This window comes from Rhinoderma darwinii, chromosome 1 (genome assembly GCF_050947455.1).
Source record: "Rhinoderma darwinii isolate aRhiDar2 chromosome 1, aRhiDar2.hap1, whole genome shotgun sequence".
NCBI classification, from domain to species: domain Eukaryota; kingdom Metazoa; phylum Chordata; class Amphibia; order Anura; family Rhinodermatidae; genus Rhinoderma; species Rhinoderma darwinii.
Window position 1 is genome coordinate 419,574,766 of NC_134687.1, and position 21,907 is coordinate 419,596,672.

Below are 21,907 nucleotides of genomic sequence, written 5' to 3' on the forward strand. Positions count from 1 at the left end.
TAAAATACTTCTCTCATTTAAAAAAAAAAATGTGCAATCCTTTTTCCCTGGTGATGCAATCGCCCCATCTAACAATCAACTTTTTTTTAGCATGCACGATCACTTTTAGCATATTTACACGATACAATTGTGAAAATCGAAAATGGTCCTATTATGTAAAATTGCCACATGTAAAGGCCCATTCATACATTGCCAGTGTTTAAACCACTGACAAATGATAGCTATGTGGTTTGAAAAGTTAGATTGTAGCATTATAGATATTGTTAATGTCGGACGAGCGACAAGCAGCATGATTTTTACGTATGCACAATTCATTTTTTTCTCCATCTTTTCATGCATATTAATAATTGTTACGAGGGTTCGTTAACCCAACAAACGGTAACAATAATGTGTAAATGTAGTAGACGTCATGACTATCCTTGATGTCTATTCACACAATAGAACGTCCGTTTGTCTGCACAGCGCCTATTCCGCACCCACATGTGCTCCCTTATCGCCCTCTCCATGGCAACGTTCACCTCGTGACGTAACCCGAGCGTCTAAAAGTGAGGGAAAGAACGCCGGCCTGTTAAGTTGTTCTAATTGGTTGGCTTTATTTCCTTGGTGACGTCGCTAATGATAAGTCCCGCCTCTGGGCTTTCACTGGTGGACTTTGCCTACTTCTTTCAAGGATTGGCGCTTTGCTTATCCAATCGGCTTTCGAGTTCTCGTTAGTCTTTCATTACGTCCGTCTCTTACCGAGCTGCGCAGATAAGGTTGAGTCACCGCCATTTTGTGCTAGAGGTTCAGAAGCAGTAATAGACATTTATCGGCAGGTCTAAGCTCGTTTACCTCTATCACGTAGCTTTACCCGTGTTGACTTCGACTTGCTGAACCTAGATCTCCCGTGCTGTTAATCCAAAGAGCGGCGGAAAGAGGTGAGTCATCGGTGCCAGACGTGTCTGAAAATGGCCCCCGTGCTAAGGCCGCGGGGAAGCCTGAACTACTGCGCCACATCTGAGGAAACTGTATTATACAATTCCGTGTGCTGGTAATTTCTGTGTAGATATTTATAAAGTAGATGGGATGGCTCTCGTGCTTTCTGACCCCAGTTCTGGTCATTGAGACCGTCGCCTGGGGTTCATAGTGGTAATCGTATAATCGTCACGTTGCTGTTTGCAGCCATGTTTAGAGCGCATGGCGCGCCTTCCGCGTGCTCAGCCTTTATTTAACGCGGGAAGTAACGTAGATTTAAGCATAGGTAATGTTTCCTCTGTCACTAGATAGCGAGCCCTTTTGTCTAGTTGCCGCCATCTGGCCTTGGTGAAGTTAGCGTGGTGTAGCTTCGAGAATTACCGTTTGTGTTTTCTGTGGCAACCAGTTGTTAGTGAAGAGGATATATATATATATATATATATATATATATTTTTTTTTATTCCCATTCCCCCTTAAAAGGCCTCGTGGCCCTCCCCCCTTTTATTATTTTTTTTTAATCTCACTACCCCTGTTTTGTGCGGTTTTATTTTTTTTGCACACCTCAATGGGGGTAAACAGACAGTTATGTAACACCTATATTTGTTTGATATTGTGCTTGCTGTCTTGTGTTATCTAACATCGGTAGTTTTTAGGGACTCCTAGAACTGCTTTATGGAAAATAAGTCCCTGTGATTGCAGCCACAAGTCCAAATATTGGGGTACAGTGACACAGCGGGCACCGTGCTGCTGAGGCTAACGCTGTTGGGTTAATGTATAATGGCTGCATCGCTTTGTGAGGAGCTGTTTATACCTGCTCAATAGGGGTCTCCATGTTATCACAAAAAATAGCCCTTTTATTTGCAAAACCACATGGTCAATATGCAATCTACTTGTGAACTGCGCTGAATAGTGTCGGAGCGGTTTTCAGTTGCGTCTCAGTTGCCTAGTGGGCGAAATGTGAGATCGTACGATTTATCTTTGCATGGAAAAAGGTAGTGTACAAAAAAAACAAGGTACGCCGAAAAAATTGAGGCCTATGGTTTCGTTGGGTGTATATACGCTTTGAAATTTCCCAGGGCACATGCCCAACATAGGGCTCTGTGATGGGAAATGAATGTAAGGCTAGGGCTTCTTAAAGAGGTATTCTGATTTCAGACACTTGTGATATATCCACCAGGCATGGAATGAATGACTGGCCGCGCTCCATTCTCTTCAGCCTAGCTTGCTGTCCTGTGGCTGTGGCATAAATGTCTCATATGGGAATAACCCTTTCCCTGGAAAGCACATGTGACTTCTATTTCCTTTGATAAAGTTGCACGAGACCCTTGTAGCGATTCACAACTACATAAGTGGAAATTACATGCAACCATGTGACTGCATATTACCATTTCACATTACCGGAGGTGTAGCTAGGTTCTCCTGCACCCCCTGAAACGCTTTCCCGATCTATCCTTCCCACTCACCGTGTTTGCTTTCTCTACCAATCAATGAGGTGTAATTTTTTTTTTTTTTTTTTTTTCTTCACTTTTTTTAATGTAACTCGAGCATAAAACCATTTGTACATTTTACAAGCAGTATAGTTCTATGTGCGGTCCTTGTTTTGCAGATCCGTGATATTCAGCCGTATAAATTGCAACGGATGTGTGCTTGAGGTCCTAGGCCTCATGCCCACTTCAGTTTTTTTTTCATCAGGGTGCTATCAGTTTGAACTGATAGCACCCTGACACATTAATTTCAATGGGGCCACGCACACTTCCATTTTAACGGAACCGTGCTGCCGTTCCTTCAGAAATAGGGCAGGTCCTACTCCTGCCCATTTTTGATGGAACGGTCTTGGCCTTTACAGTGATTTGATCCGATCCGTAAAACAACGGACTGCACACAAGCCATCCGTGTGCAGTCTGTGATTCATGGAACCGTCATTAGTGGCTGTTAAACGGCTGACTGAAGTGTGCAAGAGACCATAGTCAAATCCTTCCTCCCCACTAAAACAATTTATACAGAATACACACACACACACACACACACCTGTACTTATCAGTCTGGTGCTCTGTGGTGGGATTTTCATGTGGTCAGCGGTCACACGTTGTAGGCAGGAGGAGAGCTGTGTGTAATGCTGAGTTCACGCAGAGTTTTGTTTTTTTTGCAGGTGGAAAATCTGCCTCAAAATTCCATTTGGAATTTTGAGGCAGATTTTTCTCTGCCTGCACGCCGATTTTCGCGGCCTTGAGCACCACGGGCAAAAACTGCCATGAAATGCGCTTTCTCTGCCTCCCATTGATGTCAATGGGAGGTCAGAGGTGTAAAGGCCCAAAGATAGGTCATGTCCCTTTTTCCCGCAAGACGGTTTTTCCGCTGGCGGGAAAAAACCCCTCCCCTCCCATTGAAATCATGGGAGGCATTCTTGGCACGTTTTATGACGCTGTTTCCGCGTCAAAGAACTCTGTGTGAACATACCATTTACCGCGAGCGGTAAAACCGGCTCGCGGGAGAAAGGGACATGCCCTATCTTTGCGCGATTACTCCTCTGACCTCCCATTGACATCAATGGGAGGCAGAGAAAGCGTATTTCGCAGTTTTATGTGGAAATCGGCGTGCAGGGAGAGGAAAATCTGCCTCAAACTTCCAAACAGAATTTTGAGGCAGATTTTCCGCCTGCAAAAAAAACTGAACCCGGCCTTGGACTGCTCCTCCCCAGCCCTCTCTTCCTCCATCCTCCCTGTCTGCTAGGTAAATAGCTGGGGCCGAACACTTCAATGGTGTTCTCCTCACAGGCAGAGTGTATGGCCGGCTGCATTATATGACGTCACATGTGATGTATAAAGCAGTCGCCCGGAACGCACGCTCTGCCTGTGCAGGAGAACATTGTGCACTACATTATGCAGCTCCTGCTCCTGTCCCCTGTGCTGCCCCAGCTTTTACACTTTAACAGCACTGGGTGGCCATGGCCCTAAACGTCTATGGGGGTACCGGCCTCAAGGGCACTTGTTGGCACCCCCCTTCCATTACTAACCTTGCATTATTTCTAAGCTACAGTAGGTATTCTAGCTCAGATACATCCTCAATATTTCTGGCTTCAGAACTGAAATCTCCCAGCTTTCCTTGCAGTATTAATGTCTGATTTGCATTATGGGAGGTGCAGTTTGCACCAGGCAATTTACAATACATAAATACATTATTAAATTAACCCTGTTATGTGAGGCAATGCCTGGACCTGATAATTTCCTATTAGATCAGAAAAGCCTTTGGCCAAGGCTTCCCACTTGTCGAATGGAGTAAATTGTTTTATTTTATTTACTAGGCCTGGAAGATTACTTTGTAAATTGTATACAATATTTTCCTCATATGGAAAATCTAAGTTACATGTAACCATTAAAGAAATGTCTAACATAGAGGTAGCGTGTGACCGACTCTAGTTTCCTTTTATAGTTTAGCATAACTTTGGGCACACTGATTAAAACTGTCTAAGTTCCTCATGTATGTTAGGCATGTCATAACTAAAAATGTATAATTTACTGTATTTACCTTTCTCAGCACACTTCTAATGTTAAAGCTTTTCACAGCCTGTGGGAAGGTCAGCTTGCTTTCACAGCCTGTCTAACCCTGTACTAGGTGTAGTGGTAGGTTTACATGCACATAGGACAGATTTGTGCAAGGAAAATCTGCAATGTGATATAGTAGCAGCCAAGTAGATCAGACTTCATCAAATCCTCTAAATGCTGTGAAAATTGAGCTACGGTGCAGACTTGTAAATCCACAGCCAGTCAATGGGAAAGTCAAAGCTTGCATTGAAATGTATTGTGTAATTCTTCCATATCCGCTGCAAAATCTGCATTTGCGAATTTTAAACCTATTTTTTTATGAATCTACAGGAAAATTTGCTTTATTTGTTTTCCACGTGAATTTGCTGCGCAAATTTTCCGCAGCAAATCTGTCCTCTGCCTTTATCATGGACATTATCGCTTCACTCACTAATTGTCGCTGTGCTCCTAGGAAAGCAAGGGTTAAAAAGGAAGTTATCCCTCGGAAGGGTAAATTAAAAAGGCCCTGTCACCACATTATAAATGGCCTAACTTTACATAATCTGATCGGCGCTGTAATGTAGATTACAGCAGTGTTTTTTTATTTAGAAAATAAATCATTTTTGACTGAGTTATGACCTATATTAGCTTTATGCTAATGAGTTTCTTAATGGACAACTGGGCGTGTTTTACTATATGACCCAGTGGGCGTTGTACAGAGTGTATGACGCTGACCAATCAGTGACATACACTTCTCCCCATTCATTTACACAACACATAGTGATATCGCTATGTGCAGCCACATAAACACACATTAACGTTACTGCAGTGTCCTGACAATGAATATACATTACCTTCAGCCAGGGCGTGGTGTGTAGTCAGAATCCTGACACTTCGCTAACACAATCCCGACACTACAGCACAGCAAGCGTAATCTTGTTTGAAATGACAGTTTACAGCGTAATCTCGCGAGATTGCACTTCCTGTGCTGTAGTGTCGGGTTTCTGAATACACATCACGTCCTGGCTGGAGGTAATGTATAGTCAATGTCATGACACATGAGTAGCGTTATAGTCTGTTTATGTGGCTGCACATAGCAATATCGCTATGTGCTGTATAAATTAATGGAGAGAAGTGTATGACGTGGATTGGTCAGCGTCATACACTTCTCTCCAATGCCCACTTTGCCATATAGTAAAACACGCCCAGTTGTCCATTGAGAAACTCATTAGCATAAAGCTAATATGGGTCATAACTCAGTCAAAAATGATCATTTTTCTAAATAGAAAACACTGCTGTAATCTAAATTACAGCGCCGATCACATTATGTACAAGATAGGCCACTTATAATGTGGTGACAGAGCCTCGTTAAGCTCTGTCTAGAGAATGCAGGCTCCAGGACCTGCAGTTCCTGTAACATGTACTACATTTATGCTGGATTACAATAATGCAGCATGAGTCACAAGGGCCCAGGGAGAAGTCTATGTAGTGATGTGGGTGTCTTAAAGAATGTTATGCAAAATACTTGGATTACAAAGGGATGGGGTATGACCAAGTATACCAGAGGAACTGTGGGAATAATCATGTCCTAGACATGCCACACTTACTAGCATGCTACTAGGGACAAAATAGGTTAGGTAGGTCTTGTGGGCAGTGTTTAATTGAGTTTTTTTTTCTTTTGTTTTCCTGTGTGTGTATATATGCAACTTGATGACTGACCTTAGATATTATTATATTTTTATAGCCACCAATTCAGAGGTGCTGAACTAAGCCTATATTTCTCTGTAAAGCTCTGTTAAATATTTGGTCAAGTTTTTAAGCTGAGAAACGGCAAACTGGATTTTATACTAATTTCATTTGTGCTACAATTTATGCAGTGACAATTCTAATCCAAACATGAAGTAAACCTAGTTTGGAAGTCCTGTAATTAAAACATGTTACCACCTCCTGGTAAATTTGTGCCAAGTCATTCTCATATTCCAGTCTCCATCATTGGCAGGTTTTATTTTAAAGGGGTTTTCCAGCCCCTAAAAATTAATGGCCTATCTTCTGGATAGGCCATCAATAGCTGATCGCTCAAAGTCTGACTGCCAGGACCCCCGCCCATCAGCTGTATTGAAAGGGCCGCTTGCACAAGCACTACTTCACCCTTCGTTCCAGTCACTGCTCGCACTGGATCGCTGACATAGCAGTAGCAGCGGTTCACAATATTACAATTTTCTCCCATTTAAGGGAATGGGACAAGGCTGTAATAATCTGAACCGCCGCTACTGCTGTCAGCTGGTATGGGGTCCTGGCAGCTGGACCTCAAGCAATCAGCTGTTGATGGCCTATCCTGAGGATAGGCCGTCATTTTTTAGGGACTGGAAAACCCCTTTAACTACTTCCCGACAGCCCACTGTCTTTTGATGGCAGGTGCCCAGTCTACAACGACGTCTTTTGGCATCACTGTAGATCAGGCTGATGAGCGCATGTATAACTAACAGCTCCTGATCCTAGAGAAGCCTCCTGAATATAGCTGGGGTCATGAAACATTCTGTCCCCAGCTGTTTAACCCTTTGATTGCCACGGTCTGTGACGGTGGCATGAGCAAAGAGTACCCCTCTTTGATCGCATCACCAGGATTCTGGTGATGCGATCAAACACAGAGGAATCCCTCTGCAGACATCCCTGGGGAACGTACAAAGGACCTCAGGGATGTCTGTTCAGTTTGCCTGCTGTTCAGGCACACTATGTGCTGCCCTAACAGCAGCCTGTCATAGTGTAATGTATTAGCATTAGGCTAAGGCGGGATTCACACGACCGGGTCGTTCCCGAGTGTCGGCCGGTAAAATCGGCCATTTTGCCCGGCCGGTTTGCATTACGTTTTGCATCCGGGCCGGGCAGATCCGGACAGTGACATCAGCGGCAACTCCTGAAGGGGAATCCCAATGTGTTCGGGGATTCCGCTTCAGTAGTTTCCCCTGATGTCACTGCCCAAATATGGACAGAGACATCAAGCGCTCTGTCCAGGAGCGGATTCCCCGAAAACACAGGGATTCCGCTCCTTCAAGGAGCCTGAAGTGCGGCTAGCACAGAGCGGGGAGATACCTCCCCGCTCTGCTATAGTGGCGTCGCTACAGTAGTAGCAGCAGCCGCCGCAGCAGCAGTTGCTAGCGGCGCCATCTAAGGTGTCGCCGGGCCAGGGTGCTTTTAAAACAAGCAGGGGAAGGGAGCCAGCGCAGCGCTCCCTTCCACCTGCTGTACACCCCGGCCCTGCCACAGTGTACAGCGATGCCATTCGTCCGAATGGCATCAACTCCTCCTCCTCACATGCACTCTGCGCTAGGAGGAGGAGATAGAACGCAAGCGCCGGGAAACCCGGCCATCACTCGGAAGACATTCCGGTGATGGCCGTGTATTACCCGGCCCCATAGACTTCTATGGGGGCCGGGTACCCGGGCGAAGATAGAGCATGTCCTATTTTTTGACGGCCGGTTTTCCCGGCCGTCAAATCGGTCGTGTGAATAGCCCCATTAGGGGTCTACTATTCATAATGCAGCCGGGTGCCGGCCGATTTATGAACGGCCGGCACCCGGCCGGGAAAAACTGCCGTGTGAATGAGGCCTAATACATTAAGTAAAAAATGAAGTTCTAAATAAAGTTATCCCGTAATGGGATTAAAAAAGTCTATTTAGCATAAAATATATTTTATTGCCCATAAACTAAATAAAAACACAACCTACACTTATTGGGTATCTATACAACCGTTATAACCTGAATTAATCTAACGGGTTACTTAGTGTGAATCGAACGGGATAAAAAATAAACAAGAAAAACAATGGCGAATCGTTTTTTACTAAACTCACGCCATAAAAAAATCCACCCCGAACTGTGGAGGGGGGGGGGGGGAATACTGTATCGCATAAAACAAGGCCTCATACAGCCATGTCAATGAGAAAATAAAGTTATGGCTGCTTAACCCCTTAGTGCCCACCAATACGCCTATTTACGTCGGTCACTAATGGGCCTTAGGCTAGGCTGACGCCTTTTCACGTCAGCCTAGTCTAAGTCCTGCACGGGTCTCCTGTTAAGGTAGGAGCCGGGGCTCTGCTGTCTGATGACAGCTGAGCTCCTGCTCCAACGCCCGCGATCGAAGTTTAACCCCTTAAATGCTGCCGTCAATAGCGACCGCGGCATTTAACTTTGTTTACAGAGGGAGTGAGCTCCCTCTGTCACCCATCGGCGGCCCGCGAATGCAATCGCGGGTCTCCGATGGGGTGTCATGGCAGCCGGGGGCCTGATAAAAGCCCCCAGGTCTGCCCTGGACATATGCCTGTTAGGACGCGCCTGAGGCACGTCCTAACAGATTGCCTGTCAGATTTACACTGACAGGCAATAATGCTCTGGTATACCAAAGCATTATAGCAGCGATCGGAAGATCGCACAGTAAAGTCCCCTAGTGGGACTAATAAAATAAGTCATCAAAGTGAAATAAAGATTATTAATAAAGTACAGTAAAAAAATCCATTCTTTTTCCATAAAATGGTTTTATTTAGTAAAAGTGTAAAAAAAAAAAAAAAGTACACATGTGGTATCGCCGCGACCGTAATGACTCCATTAATAAAGTTAATATGTCATTTAAACCGCAAAGTGAAAACCGCAAAAAACCATGGCGAAATTGCAATTTTTTTCCATTGCCCCCCAAAAAAGTCATAATAAAAATGAATCAATAAGTCCCATGCACCCCAAAACAGTACCATTCAAAACGACGTCTTGTCCCGCAGAAAACAAGCCCAAAAAATCACTACATTGATGGAAAAATAAAAAAATTACAGCTCTTGGAAAGCGACGATGCAAAAGCAAAAGCAAATAATTTTCAAAAGTCGTAAAACATAAAAAAACCTCTACATATGTGGTATCGCCGTAATCGTACCGACCCATAGAATAAAGGTAACATGTTATTTACGTCGCATAGTGAACGGCGTCAATTTAAAAACGCATAGAACAATGGCGGAATTTCAGTTTTTTTTAATAATCCCCCCCCCCCCCAAAAAAGGTTAATAAAAATTATATGTACCCAAAAATGGTGCTATTAAAAAGCACAACTAATCCCGCAAAAAACAAGTCCTCATACAGCTATGTAGACGAAAAAATAAAAAAGTTATAGCTCTTTGAATGCGACTATAGAAAAACGAATAAAATAGCTTGGTCATTAGGGCCTAAAATGGGCTGGTCACTAAGGGGTTAAACAAATTAGCATAAATCTAAACTTGCTCATCACTTGCTAAAAAATTATTATTTTTCAAAATAAAAACCTCTTATCTACATTACAGCGCCGATCAGATTATGTAGAAGATAGGGCACTTATAATCTGGTGACAGAGCCTCTTTAAAAGCTCCCTGCCCCCAGCTATCGGAGGGCTGAGAGCAGACCTGCTTGAATGGGCGGGATCGAAATCGGCATTGATCCTGCCCGTTTAACCACTCAAATGCGGCCTTTAATAGCAACCACCGCATCTGAGGGGTTTTAGAGAGGGGCTCCCTCTCACCCCACCGGCACACTCGCAATGTGATCACAGGGTGCTGATGGATTTTTATGGCAGTTGGGGGGCCTAACTGGCATTCACTAAACAGCATAAAACTGAAAAGCCTCTCACAGGCATAATGCAGTACATTCCTTCTGTACTGCAATGTATCATAAAAGCAATCAAATTATCCCATAGTGAAGTCCCCTAGTAGAACTAAAAAAAAGTTAGTTTAAATAAATAAAAAAAATTACACCTTTTTAGGCTGCATCTGTTATGACCCCAACTATAAAGCTATTACATTATGTAACCCGCGAAGCAGTTATGTTCATCCTGCTTTTAAAATAATCAGTTACATGTACCCCAAAATGGTACAAATAAACGAAGTTGTCATGCAAAAAAAAGCCCTCATACAGCTGCATTGGCGGAAAAATAAGGTATGATTCTTAAAATATGGCGACAGACATAAAATTTTGAAAAGTGTTTTTACTGTGTAAAAGTAGTAAAACATAAGAACAATTTAAATATTGGTATCGTTGCAATCGTAACAACCCGCTGAATGAAGTTGTTTTTACATGGTAAACTGCATCACTTTAGGACTGACTGCATATTGTTTCCCAAAATGGTGCTATTAAAAATACAACTTGCCCCGCAAAAAAAAGGCCTTATACAGCTGTCAACAGAAAAGTAAAATACAGCTCTTTGAATGTGACCTATGGAAAAACGTTAAAAATAGCTTCGTCATTAAGGCCTAAAATAAGCTGGTCCCTAATCCCTTATGACAGATATCTGCCTCAGTGTTACTGGGAAGATAGTCATTACTCTGCGGGATTCTCTCGGATGTTCATGCGGTTAGTTTTCCATAGTTGTGGTAGTGGCCAAAAAGAAGTGTTAAAACTCCGAAGTGGTGCATTAAAGATTTATTGTATACATGTGATCACAGCTGAGTGTGCAGTACTTAGTTCAAGGTTTTTGGTTTGTTTTTTTGGATGAAGGTGATAAGTGTTCATTAGTAGCGTTTTGGTTTTTTTTCTCCCACCCCAACTATCCCTTATTCCAATTCCCCTGAATCTAAACTATTCTCCCCTTCTCCTTTCCACAGGACAGAGAGATCTGAGCAGTTCTCCAAATTACCCCTCTTCCTTCCCTGACCTATTCTAAAAGAATTTGTTCCCCCTCTCCTTGCCTTTCATTATCTCTGGTAGAGTAGTCTCTTAAGTGCACATGTAGCCGTCAAAGTGCTTTCAATAGCCTGAAGTGCTCAAACACCATTTCCTTAATGGGAGACTGTTGGGACATTTACCCAACTACCTCCTAATATTTTCCACGATTTATTAATTCCATTTTTTACATTAAACTGAAGAACAGAATGCTGCACTTAAGTGCTCAGAACAACCTTTCACCTCCTCCCTACCCCCCACCCTCCCTTTCCCATCCCTTCGATGCAAAATTTTTGGGGTGTATTACCTGATCATGACAAGTGACACTTTACAAGAGAATCATTTTTAAGAATTGCTAGTATTTTTAAGTGGACTTTTTGCTTTAAATTCTCTACCTTTTTTTTCATGATTTGGATTATTTTCATAATTCTTCCCCTTTTTTTTTCACAGCGAAGAATTTTTTTTGAAACACCAACTACAGTAAGTCGCATTTCCTGTTTTTTTTTTTTTAAATTGTTTTTCTTTTTTTTTACCCCAGAATTTTTCCTACCTTACAGGTCTCCTTTTTAACATTGCTGTATTTTTTTTAATATTTTTTATATAAACTGTATATGTATAAATATTGTTGATGCTAAATTTTTCTGTTTTTTTTTTTTTTTTTTTTTAATTTTTCGTGGTGGGGGTTGGATTGGGATGGAGATTTTTAATTATGCATAATCTATATTTTTTTGTGCTAAACTTAAAAAATTCTCCCAGCTTCGATGTGTAGATCTTAACATTTTTCTTGCTTTGAGTTTTACCTTTTTCAGTTAGCTAGATTTATTAAATATTTTTAGTAATGCTGTTGGAACACTTTTTTTTTTTTTTTGAATGTTTTCCTATGGTGCATTACCATTACGGGCAGTGGCATTTTTGACAGTTGCAGGTAATGTCCCTTCGTTTAGGCCCTTTCCCTGCCCCTCCCTATTCCATCTCCCATACCTTTTTGCCTCACCGTTGACAATCTGCAGCAGAGAATGGAGAAAGACCACTGACAACTTAATCTACTGATGCCTGGTAAGACTGGTTGATTAAGGTAAATAGAAAACATGTACATGTCTAACATGTTGGGAAAAAAAGGCTGTTTACATCTGCATTCTGGTTTTCGTTCTGTTCTATTATAGGAGCAGAACTAGAATACTGAAGCGCCAGATCAGTTGTATGATGGAAGCCAACAGAACCCATTGAGTCTTAATGGATTCAGTTGGGTTTCCATCATTTGGTCTGGCTCAAACTGAATCTGCAATGCAGGCGCCTGTTGGCACCTCCGATGCAGATGTGAACAGGGCCTAATAGACTTATTCATATAGCTTTCTACGTAGTTATAGAGGGTTTTGTTGGTAATTGCTGCACAACTATTCAGATATGTGAGCATACCTTAAGGCTGGCATCACACATTCCGTTTTTAATGCTGTTGTAGTTGGCTTATTGAGCCAAAGACCGGATTTGATCCAACAGAGGAAAGGTGTAAGTTTGTGTTTTTGTTTTTTTTCCCCTAAGTCCTATCCTTTTGAATTCACTTTTGGCTTTGGCTCCAGAAACTGCATGTGTGATTCCAGCCTAAAGGTTTTTAGAGCTGCAGCATTCCACGGCTTATGCTGGCCATTCACATTAGATAAAGGTTCACTCATTCTGTTGACAATCTACTGTGTTTGCGGGCAACCCAATTTTCCATTTGCAGGAGATGAGTGCTGCCAAAGATGTTTAGCAGCGGCTGATCTTTCTGCTTAAGGCTGGGTTCCACTAGTCTGATATGCTGCATAAAAGTATGCAGTATATCTGACCTAGAACCCACAGGGAATTCCGCTCTGAATACACCAAATTTGTATTGCAGTTTTTCAAGCAGAAGACAGTGTTTAAAAAAAAAAACTAAGGGTATGTTCACACGCAGTGACAAATACGTCTGAAAATACGGAGCTGTTTTCAAGCGAAAACCGCTCCTGATTTTCAGATGTTTGTTTAACAACTAGCATTTCTTGCGTCGTAAATTACAGCTGTTATTGGAGTGGTTTTTCAATGGAAAAACTGCTCCAAATACGGCCCAAGAAGTGACATGCACTTTTTCGAGGGCGTCTTTATACGCGTCGTATTTTAACAGCGATGCGTAAAATTAAGCCTCGTGGGAACAGAACACCGTAAAACCCATTGAAAGCAATGGGCAGATGTTTGTAGGTGTATTAGGGGTGTTTTTTTTTTTTTCAGGCGTAAAACGCCCGAATTACGTCTGAAAACACTGCGTGTGAACATACCCTAAGGGTATGTTCACACGGCAACGCCAATTACGTCTGAAATTACAGAGCTGTTTTAAGGCAAAAGCTGCTCCTGAATTTCAGACGTTTTGACAAGTGCACGCGTTTTTCGCGGCGTCTTTTACAGATGTAATTTGAGCTGGTTTTCAGTGCAGTCAATTAAAAACTGCTCCAATTGCATCCCAAGAAGTGACATGCTTTCTTTCAGGCGGGCGTCTTTTTACCCGCCGTCTTTTGACAGCGGCGCGTAAAAAAAAAGCCCGTCTGCACAGAACATCGTAAGACCCATTGAATTCAATGGGCAGATGTTTGGAGCCATTTTTCGTCTAATTTGAGGCGTAAAACGCCTGAATTTCGTCCGTAAATAGGGCGTGTGAACATACCCTAATACTTACGCCAGCTGTTGTCCTAGTGACATGTCCGTCTGTTCTTCGTGCAGCCTGGCATGACTCTTCAGACTGTGTGCTGCAGCAGTCACGTGGGGTGGTACATTATCCCAGGGGGCCGGGCTGCACTCAGAATAGAGGTACATGTCGCTATGCGAACCGCTGGTGGTAAGTAATAGCTCTTTAGTTAAAGGCTTTGTACACATTTTGAATTTATTTATATTTTTGTATCCGGCCAGTCAGTGTTTGTTAAAACTTAATAAAGTTTTTATTAATAGTTTGTTTTAATTTGAGATACAGCTGCTCTGTATACTGTATACAGAGCTTCTGTAGAGTTAGCTATGACCTGAATCAGTCAGTCTGACACGGAGGACCTGCTGAATCAGAATCCACCTGTAATCTATGGTTCAAACTTCACAACTTCGATGTGATAGATTACAAATGGATCCTGCGTGACTGACTCGCAGGACCCGCTGTCACTGAACCAGTCTGTCTTGCGGACATGATGGGCGAGCACGATTAAGTGCCAGATACAGCTGCTCTTTATAGAGAATACAGAGCAGCTGTATCTCAAAGTAAAACACATTTTTAATAAACTATTTATAAAGTTGCACTGAACAGATATTAAAGAAAAAAAAAATGCCCTGCGAAGTGTACATGGCCTTTCATTTAAAACCCCCGGTTTTTGTTCTCGGTGGAATCGGCGTTTCTGCCACAAGTCCCAACACTTTCTTTGTTGCAAGTTTTACCTCTTGAATTCAATGTGGAAAACTGACAGAAGAGCAACGAATCTGCAGCATAAATTGACATGCTGCAGATTTAAGCTGTGTGGGGACGAGTGGTCGTTTCTTAGATCGCTCATCCCTATACGATATCATGTCTGCAGCGCACCTCAGTGTCTCCTGTAGGGAGATGTGCTGCCGACCACGATAATTAAGATTTATTTTAAATGATAGCGGATTGAGTTTGCTCATTCATCTGCTGATCGCTGCCCTGTTTACACAAAGCAATTATCAGCTATGAGCGCTTGTCTGACCGATAATTGCCCAGTGTAAAACTCCACCTTAAAGTATGTGTAGACTCACATTTATCAGGTCTCTGCAGAGACCACTATCGTGTTTGGCCAGCATAATATAATAGACTGGTTTTAGGAAAATAAAGGGGGGGGGGTTGTCTAGTTTGCAGCAATGTAACATAGCCTCCCTGTAAAAGGGGAGATAGTGTGCACCTGAACCCACTGGTCTTTCAATATTCAATACAGAGGACGTGTTCTGTGTTGTAGTCAAATGGTGGAATGCAAGCTCTCTGTACTCTTTACTTGCTTCATGTGCTGACCCCTTTGCTGCTCAGATTCATTTAAAGAGAACCTTTCACCTGCCCACACGTGCAGCATGTAATAGGCAGGGCTTCACAAACACTCACTTTACATGATTTTTTTTTTCCTATCTTCCTCCATTATTTACATATCTGTTGCTGTTACATTTGGCACCCAATATGTATATAAGCCTCTGAACTGTAAATGGGGCGTTTCTATCTAACTAAATGGCAAGGGGGCACGATCTGTTCACTCTGACACGAATTGGCTACGAACAGTGTCAGGGCGGTTGGCGCGGTGTTCCCTCCCATGAGAACAAACAGCACAAGCCGCCCTGCCTCTGTCCGTAGTAGACTGGACAGTGTGAGTGAAGAGATCACACACCCTTGCTATTTAGTTAGATAGAAATGCTCCATTGACCGTTAAGGGGCATAATTATATACATATCGGGTGCCAAATATCGTGGCGGATGACCGGGGACAAAAAAAGTGTAAAGTGAGACATGCAGGTCTTCACAAACCCTAATACATTCTGCACTCAGCTGCACATGTATGGGCAGGTGAAAGGTTCTCTTTAAGAGATGGATAATATTTATATATTTTAATAGGTCTCTGAGCAGGTGAGAGGAGACATCACATGAGGTCACTAGGTGGTTGTGTACCCACTTTGCACAGGTTTTTGGGAACAAGTGGTCTTTTAGTTGGTGCAGATGCACCAACTTTCACCTTTTTGAGGCTTTTCTAATATGTATGCCCATTAGCATCTCATAACTGCCCTAAAATAGAGAGCGTCAATGGACATGCTGCTTATGCACAAACCCAATCACCTTGTGCTTCTGCAGAGAACACATTTGACAGCCCCTTAGATATTAGGTTGTTGGCAGATCCCACTGTTGTGCCTGAGCAGTTTTGCATTGGCTTCATTCCCAGTTTACACTTTTCATTTTGATGCACTAGTTTGTGTGTATATATACACTTTTTTTTTTATTTTTTTTCTTGGAAGAACGGGGTATAGAAATACTAAAGCTCTAAATTCTTGCTATAAACTTTTTTTTTTTAATTTAATTTTTTCTTTCCCCCCCTAGCTTTTGGCATTTAGAAAAAAAGGCATCAAAGTGTAAAGTCTGAAATGGGCCTTACCCTACTTTTTGAAGCCAGTGTGGTGCTTTAGCTACGTTTGCGTTGTTCTTTCTATCACAAAGTTTTATCTCACAAGGAGTCCAAAATGTTGATAGATCGCCTCAGTGACTTGATTACTTTTTTTTTTTTTCTTTGCACCAAGTTAACTGCCCTGTGTATTGCTTTTTGTTAAACATATAATTTCAACATAATTGATCTACCCACTCAAACTAGATTTCCACACAATATAATAAAGATTATTTTTACATTCTTTATAGTTTAATGTGCCTTAACATGCAGCAGTTATTTTTTCATAACGTTTTCTTAACTAATTTGTTTTTAAATAGTTTCTATTTTTTTTTTTTCCTAGGGTTCCAAATTTAGGCAGTAAAAATGATGGCGAGCAATGTCACTAATAAAACAGACCCTCGGTCTTTGAACTCGAGAGTATTTATTGGGAACCTAAACACTTTAGTGGTGAAGAAAGCAGATGTAGAAGCAATCTTTTCTAAATATGGCAAGATTGTGGGCTGCTCCGTACACAAGGGCTTTGCATTTGTGCAATACAACAATGAACGCACTGCCCGTACTGCTGTAGCAGGGGAGGATGGACGAATGATAGCTGGGCAGGTCCTGGGTGAGTGACTGGAAAAGCGTTTTTTTTATAGGCTATTTAATAGCTTATATGGACTTCCTATGGCTTTACTTGACATATTGAATATAATCTTCATTTGTAAAGCATGTATTTGTCTATATTTTTTTTTTTAATATATATATATTTTTTTTTTTGTGAATGTCTTATGGCTTTGTATCTAGGACTCTTAAACTAACAGCCATGATGGGATTTCATTTAGCTTGGAGCTTTCAGTCATTTTCTATAAATTAAATCTTGGCCGAGAGAACTGATCGTTGAGACACCAATAAGCACAATGTGAACAGGTTCTTCTTTTGTCACATTTCAGATATCAACTTGGCAGCTGAGCCTAAAGTAAACCGAGCGAAAGTAGGAGGAATCAAACGATCTGCAGCAGACATGTATGGGTGAGTAAAAATTAAAGTAAAGCTTTGGTGTTTAGATCTATGCAATTAGATCGAGCTGACATTCGGCCAATAGCCAAATGGTAACTATCGGCTTCATACACTTCTCACTGTTCCAGCCCATTGACAGTGTGATTGTGCAGTGAAAGAAGCTGGGCTGGAACAATGAGAAGTGTGTCACTGGTCACCGACTGGTCAGCCTCATAGTCTTCTCTTAAAGGCAATGTGTTGCCAGATAAACATATTGTTTTGTTTTTTTAAATTAAACATTTAGTGTGTGGGTGATTAAACATTGTTCAAATTTTTTTTATTTTTTTCACGAGTCAGGAAATATTATAAATTAATTCTAATTTATAGTATTTCCCATTTCTGGTCACTAGATGGAGCTATTCCCAAAATTGCAGCATTGCAAAATTGGGTAAAAAGCCCTCGCTCTTGTGAGCTCTCAGCATCCCCCCCCCCTCCTTTATCCTGGCTAGTGCCGGGATAAACGAGGGGTTTGAACGGTCTAACCTCCTACACTGTGTGTCGCCATTTTTTGAGCTAACACACAGTGTAGTAGGTTTACATACAGTAGTAAACACACACACACACAAACACGAACATACATTGAAATCTCTTACCTGCCGCCGCGGCTCCCTCCGGCCCGTCCGCTCCGTCTGCTGCCGCTGGTCCAAGTGCACAAGTCCGGAAGCCGCGACCGGAAGTAGTAATATTACTGTCCGGCTGCGACTTCCGGTCCACAGGAAAATGGCGCCGGACGGCGCCAATTTCAAGTTGGACTGTGTGGGAGCGGCGCATGCGCAGTTCCCACACAGACGCCGTACACACAAGTGAATGGGACGGGAGCCGTTCGCAGTCCCTATGGGACTGTGGCTGCCGTATTCCATGTCTGTATGTGTCGTTAATCGACACACACAGAAATGGAACAAAAAATGGCAGCCCCCATAGGGAAGAAAAAGTGTAAAAATAAGAAAGTAAAACACAAACACACAAATATAAACGTTTTTAATAAAGCACTAACATCTTGAACATATGAAAACATTTTCTGTGACACTGTTCCTTTAACAACACCCAGTTGGTAAAGAAAAAACATGCCCAGTTGTCAAATGCATTAGCATAAATCTAAAATTGCTCAAAAATGATTGTTTTTCAAAATAAAAACCACTGCTGTTATCTACATTACAGCACCGATCAGATTATGTAGGAGATAGGGCATTTATAATCTGGTGACAGAGCCTTTTTAAAGAGGTTGTCTCCTGTTCGAAAAGCATGTCTGCAGTCTTCATTCATTGTCTGGTGTTGCAATTTAGCGCGCTTCAAGTGAATGGGGTTGAGCTGCAATACCACTCGCCATCTGATCAGGTGTGGTGCGGTTTTTGTAAGAAAGCAGTCATGTTTTTAACCTTGGACGACTTCTTTTAATTGGGTTTGCTACTTTTTTTTATTTATCTAGGTTGACTGGATACACCTAGGGAAAAAGCTGAACTGGCCAATTACTACAGAGCTCACCCATTATGTTGCATGTAGTAAACATCAGTTAAGTTGTCTTAACTCTCCAACTCCAGTGGGACCAGTCCACTATCTGGATTTCAACATGCCAGATTTTGTTCCCACAGGAGATAAGACTCTGCCAGATCCCACTAGTCCCCTCTCCCCATTGAATACACATGCACGCTGGGCCCGAACGTACAGGTGTATGCAGGAGTCAGTAGTAATAGCTGTGGGACAAATAAGCATTTGGCTGACAGCTGTTAAGTTTTATGGGCAGTTTTGTGTTTAGGAGTGTTTAGTATGGTAATTTTGTTAAGCTACTCGAAGGCCCTGTTCACACTAAGGTTTTTGTTTGTTGGTTTTTTTTTCCCCACGAGCAGAAACCGCTAGTGTGGAAAAAACGTGCCCTTCGGGTATTTCTCTGATCTCCCAATGACATCAATGGGAGGCAGAAAAAGTGTCTTAATTAGGATTTGATATGTTGTATTAAAACCCTGCAGGCAGAGGAGAGATGCTGTCAAGTTTAGTCAGTGGCTCCTCTCACTCAAGTTGCCCATTGAAATAAATCTTGACTTAATTTTATTGAAATTTATTTTTTATTTTATTTTTCTCAGTTTTTAGGATTTCAAAACTTTGGCATTTCACTCCAAATTTTCCTATCAGCAAATACAGCAGAAGTATAATTTTTCTTTATTGTGCCACACGCAAAAAAAAAAACTAAATTTACTTTTGTTTTTGTTTCTTAGGTCTTCCTTTGACTTGGACTATGATTTTCAGCGGGATTACTATGAGAGGTATGTGAACATTAGAGAACTTTGCAGGGTTCATGCTGTGCAAGTTATTTAGAACCATAATCTATTGTTTGACTACTGTGTTTATTCTTGCAGCTATACTGCAGCACGTGTGCCACCGCCACCACCACCAATAGCTCGAGCTGTTGTACCCACAAAACGTCAAAGAGTTTCTGGAAACGCATCTCGTCGGGGAAAGAGCGGTTTCAACACCAAGGGTGGCCAGCGTGGTGGTTCTTCCAAATCTAACAGATGTAAGTTGACCATTTTATGTTTATAGCAAGTCTAGTTTGCGTGGAAATATGTGAAGGCTCAGTCCACTGGATGTCCACTGGCTCTATCTCTTTATAAACAAAGTACTATGTTAACAACACACTTCAAAATAGCTGTGATACTACTTTGGTGTTACATTGTTGGACCCCTGAAAAACACTGAGATGCTTCAATTTATTTAAAAAAAAAAAAAAAACACCCGTCCATGACATTTTTGTTCTACTGGTCATGAGTGAGTCGGCACTCCCTGATGTCCTAGCAATGACCACATACGTACGTACACTTAGGTTTCTAACACATGATCTTGCTTTTTTACAGTGAAGGGAGATGACCTTCAGACCATTAAAAAGGAGCTCAGTCAGATAAAGCAGAGAGTAGATTCTCTTCTGGAAAGTTTGGAACGTATTGAGCGTGAGCAGTCGAAGCCAGGTAATCCATTGTGTACTTGCGGTATGGATGTACTTGTGACATATGTGACTATTTTAAATTAAACTATATATTGGCTACTGTGTGGTGATGTGAAACTTTTTTTTTTTTTTTAATTTCAGAGACTAAACTGGATGATGATCAAAGTAGCACCTCTGCAAAAAAAGAGGAAGCCAATGTGAAAATGGTAGCAGAGGAAGCGGGTGATTCAGGAGAAGAGGGAGACCTGCTTGATGATGATGACCAGGGAGAAGACACCGTAAGGAATTTGACTACTGTGATGTTAATTGGTGGTCACTTCTGCAAGTCGAGCCACTTATGTGAACAATTTGTTTTATGCAGATTAGAGAGGTTCTGGCATAATTCCCCATATATAATCCATTAACTGGGCCTATGGAGAGGTCACTTTCTAAAATCTGCAGCAGCGTACAATGCATGATGGGGTTTACACAAATCCCGTTTGCAGCATGATCTCAAATCCACAGATTTTTCCCACTGTGGGTTTGGCATCTGCATGCTCTACTCCGTCAATTTTATAGTTTTTTTGTGGTGGTGGTGGTTTTGCTTTGGATTTTACCAATTGTGAGTTGTTTGTATAACACTATACATTTGTATGTAGTCACCACACTCCTCTGCTTTGCAGCAGATATCCAGAAGATAAAAATTTTGTTTCTCCACTGGTAAAAGTTTCATTGCTTTTACCGGTCTGCGTGATTACTCTTTACTGAATGTATTTAAACATGACTGCAAAGTGAGAGGACTAGAATGAGGGAAGTTGTATCAGGCATTGGATGCAGAAGGGGGTTTGGAGAAATCTCTCATATCTACTGGTCAGAAGTTTGTATTGATATTTGTAAACCATATCTGACTTCATGGTAATAGTCGAGTACTTGTCAGAAACAAAGTAGAAGCCTGGAACACTATTCTGCTCTATAAAGCTCCATTAGTACACAATAGAATTCATGAGTGCTGTCAATTTTTCAAACTAAACTATTGCTGGTTTTGTCAATTTAGCTTGAAGAAATTAAAGATGGTGACAAAGAAACAGAAGAAGGAGAAGATGAAGGGGACAGCGCCAATGAGGAAGATTCTTAAAGTCAAGTCCCTGATGAACTCTTCATTTCAGCCTATTGTGTATAGTTGGTTCATAGCTCCACCCCCTGTACCATCACACCACCAGCTCTTCAAGCCTGTTTATTATGCACCCTTCATTTCCTCTGCCTTTTCATTTTGATACCTATTTGGGACTTCTAGAATAAAAGTGTACTGTTTTTACATAGTTTGTCTTTTTTTTTTTAAATTAAATTGAGCTCATTTGAGGCTATCACTTTAAATTGACACTAAACCTTAATAAGCAAGGGTGAAAAAATGGAAAGTAATGCTTGGCTATAGATTTTTCTGCAAGCTGCTACAGTGAGCAGTTAAGAAGAAATCTTGCAGACAAAAATCTCACCTTTGGGCTTGGGACTATTATATCTTTGTGCACTAGCATGACTTCAGTGAAAACTGGATGTTCTGAAAAGGGGCGGGGCTTAATGCCAGTTCACTTGAATACATACTGGAAAGTGGCCTGTGGAAGAGGTTTAGATTGGAAAACGGGGCAGCTGTTTCAAAGTGCACTGTACATACACTGCAATG

The 21,907-nt window shown here is 41.8% G+C and overlaps 1 protein-coding gene across 3 annotated transcripts; it reads left to right on the forward strand.

Moving 5' to 3' along the window:
• Nucleotides 1–697: 697 nt before the first annotated feature.
• LOC142655276 (heterogeneous nuclear ribonucleoprotein C) lies at nucleotides 698–21,544 on the forward strand. 3 transcript variants are annotated; one of them, XM_075829208.1, is made up of 9 exons: nucleotides 699–917; nucleotides 11,592–11,621; nucleotides 16,619–16,885; nucleotides 17,211–17,289; nucleotides 19,527–19,574; nucleotides 19,668–19,825; nucleotides 20,162–20,272; nucleotides 20,392–20,528; nucleotides 21,284–21,544. In XM_075829208.1, the coding sequence occupies exons 3-9, from the start codon at nucleotides 16,642–16,644 to the stop codon at nucleotides 21,362–21,364; spliced, it is 858 nt and encodes a 285-aa protein (XP_075685323.1). In that variant the 5' UTR covers nucleotides 699–917; nucleotides 11,592–11,621; nucleotides 16,619–16,641; the 3' UTR covers nucleotides 21,365–21,544. The 3 variants fall into 3 exon arrangements, with proteins under 3 accessions (XP_075685333.1, XP_075685323.1, XP_075685343.1); XM_075829218.1 differs by lacking the exon at nucleotides 11,592–11,621 and having other exon boundaries at nucleotides 698–917; XM_075829228.1 differs by lacking the exons at nucleotides 699–917; nucleotides 11,592–11,621 and adding an exon at nucleotides 12,004–12,197.
• The last annotated feature ends 363 nt before the right edge of the window (nucleotides 21,545–21,907 follow it).

Coding starts and splice junctions, on each gene's coding strand:
- LOC142655276 (XM_075829218.1), top strand. CDS start 16,642: ATGATGGCGAGCAATGTCACTAATAAAACAGACCCTCGGTCTTTGAAC. Junction 19,826..20,161: donor TTCTTCCAAATCTAACAGAT/GTAAGTTGACCA, acceptor GCTTTTTTACAG/TGAAGGGAGATGACCTTCAG. Junction 20,529..21,283: donor ATGACCAGGGAGAAGACACC/GTAAGGAATTTG, acceptor TTGTCAATTTAG/CTTGAAGAAATTAAAGATGG.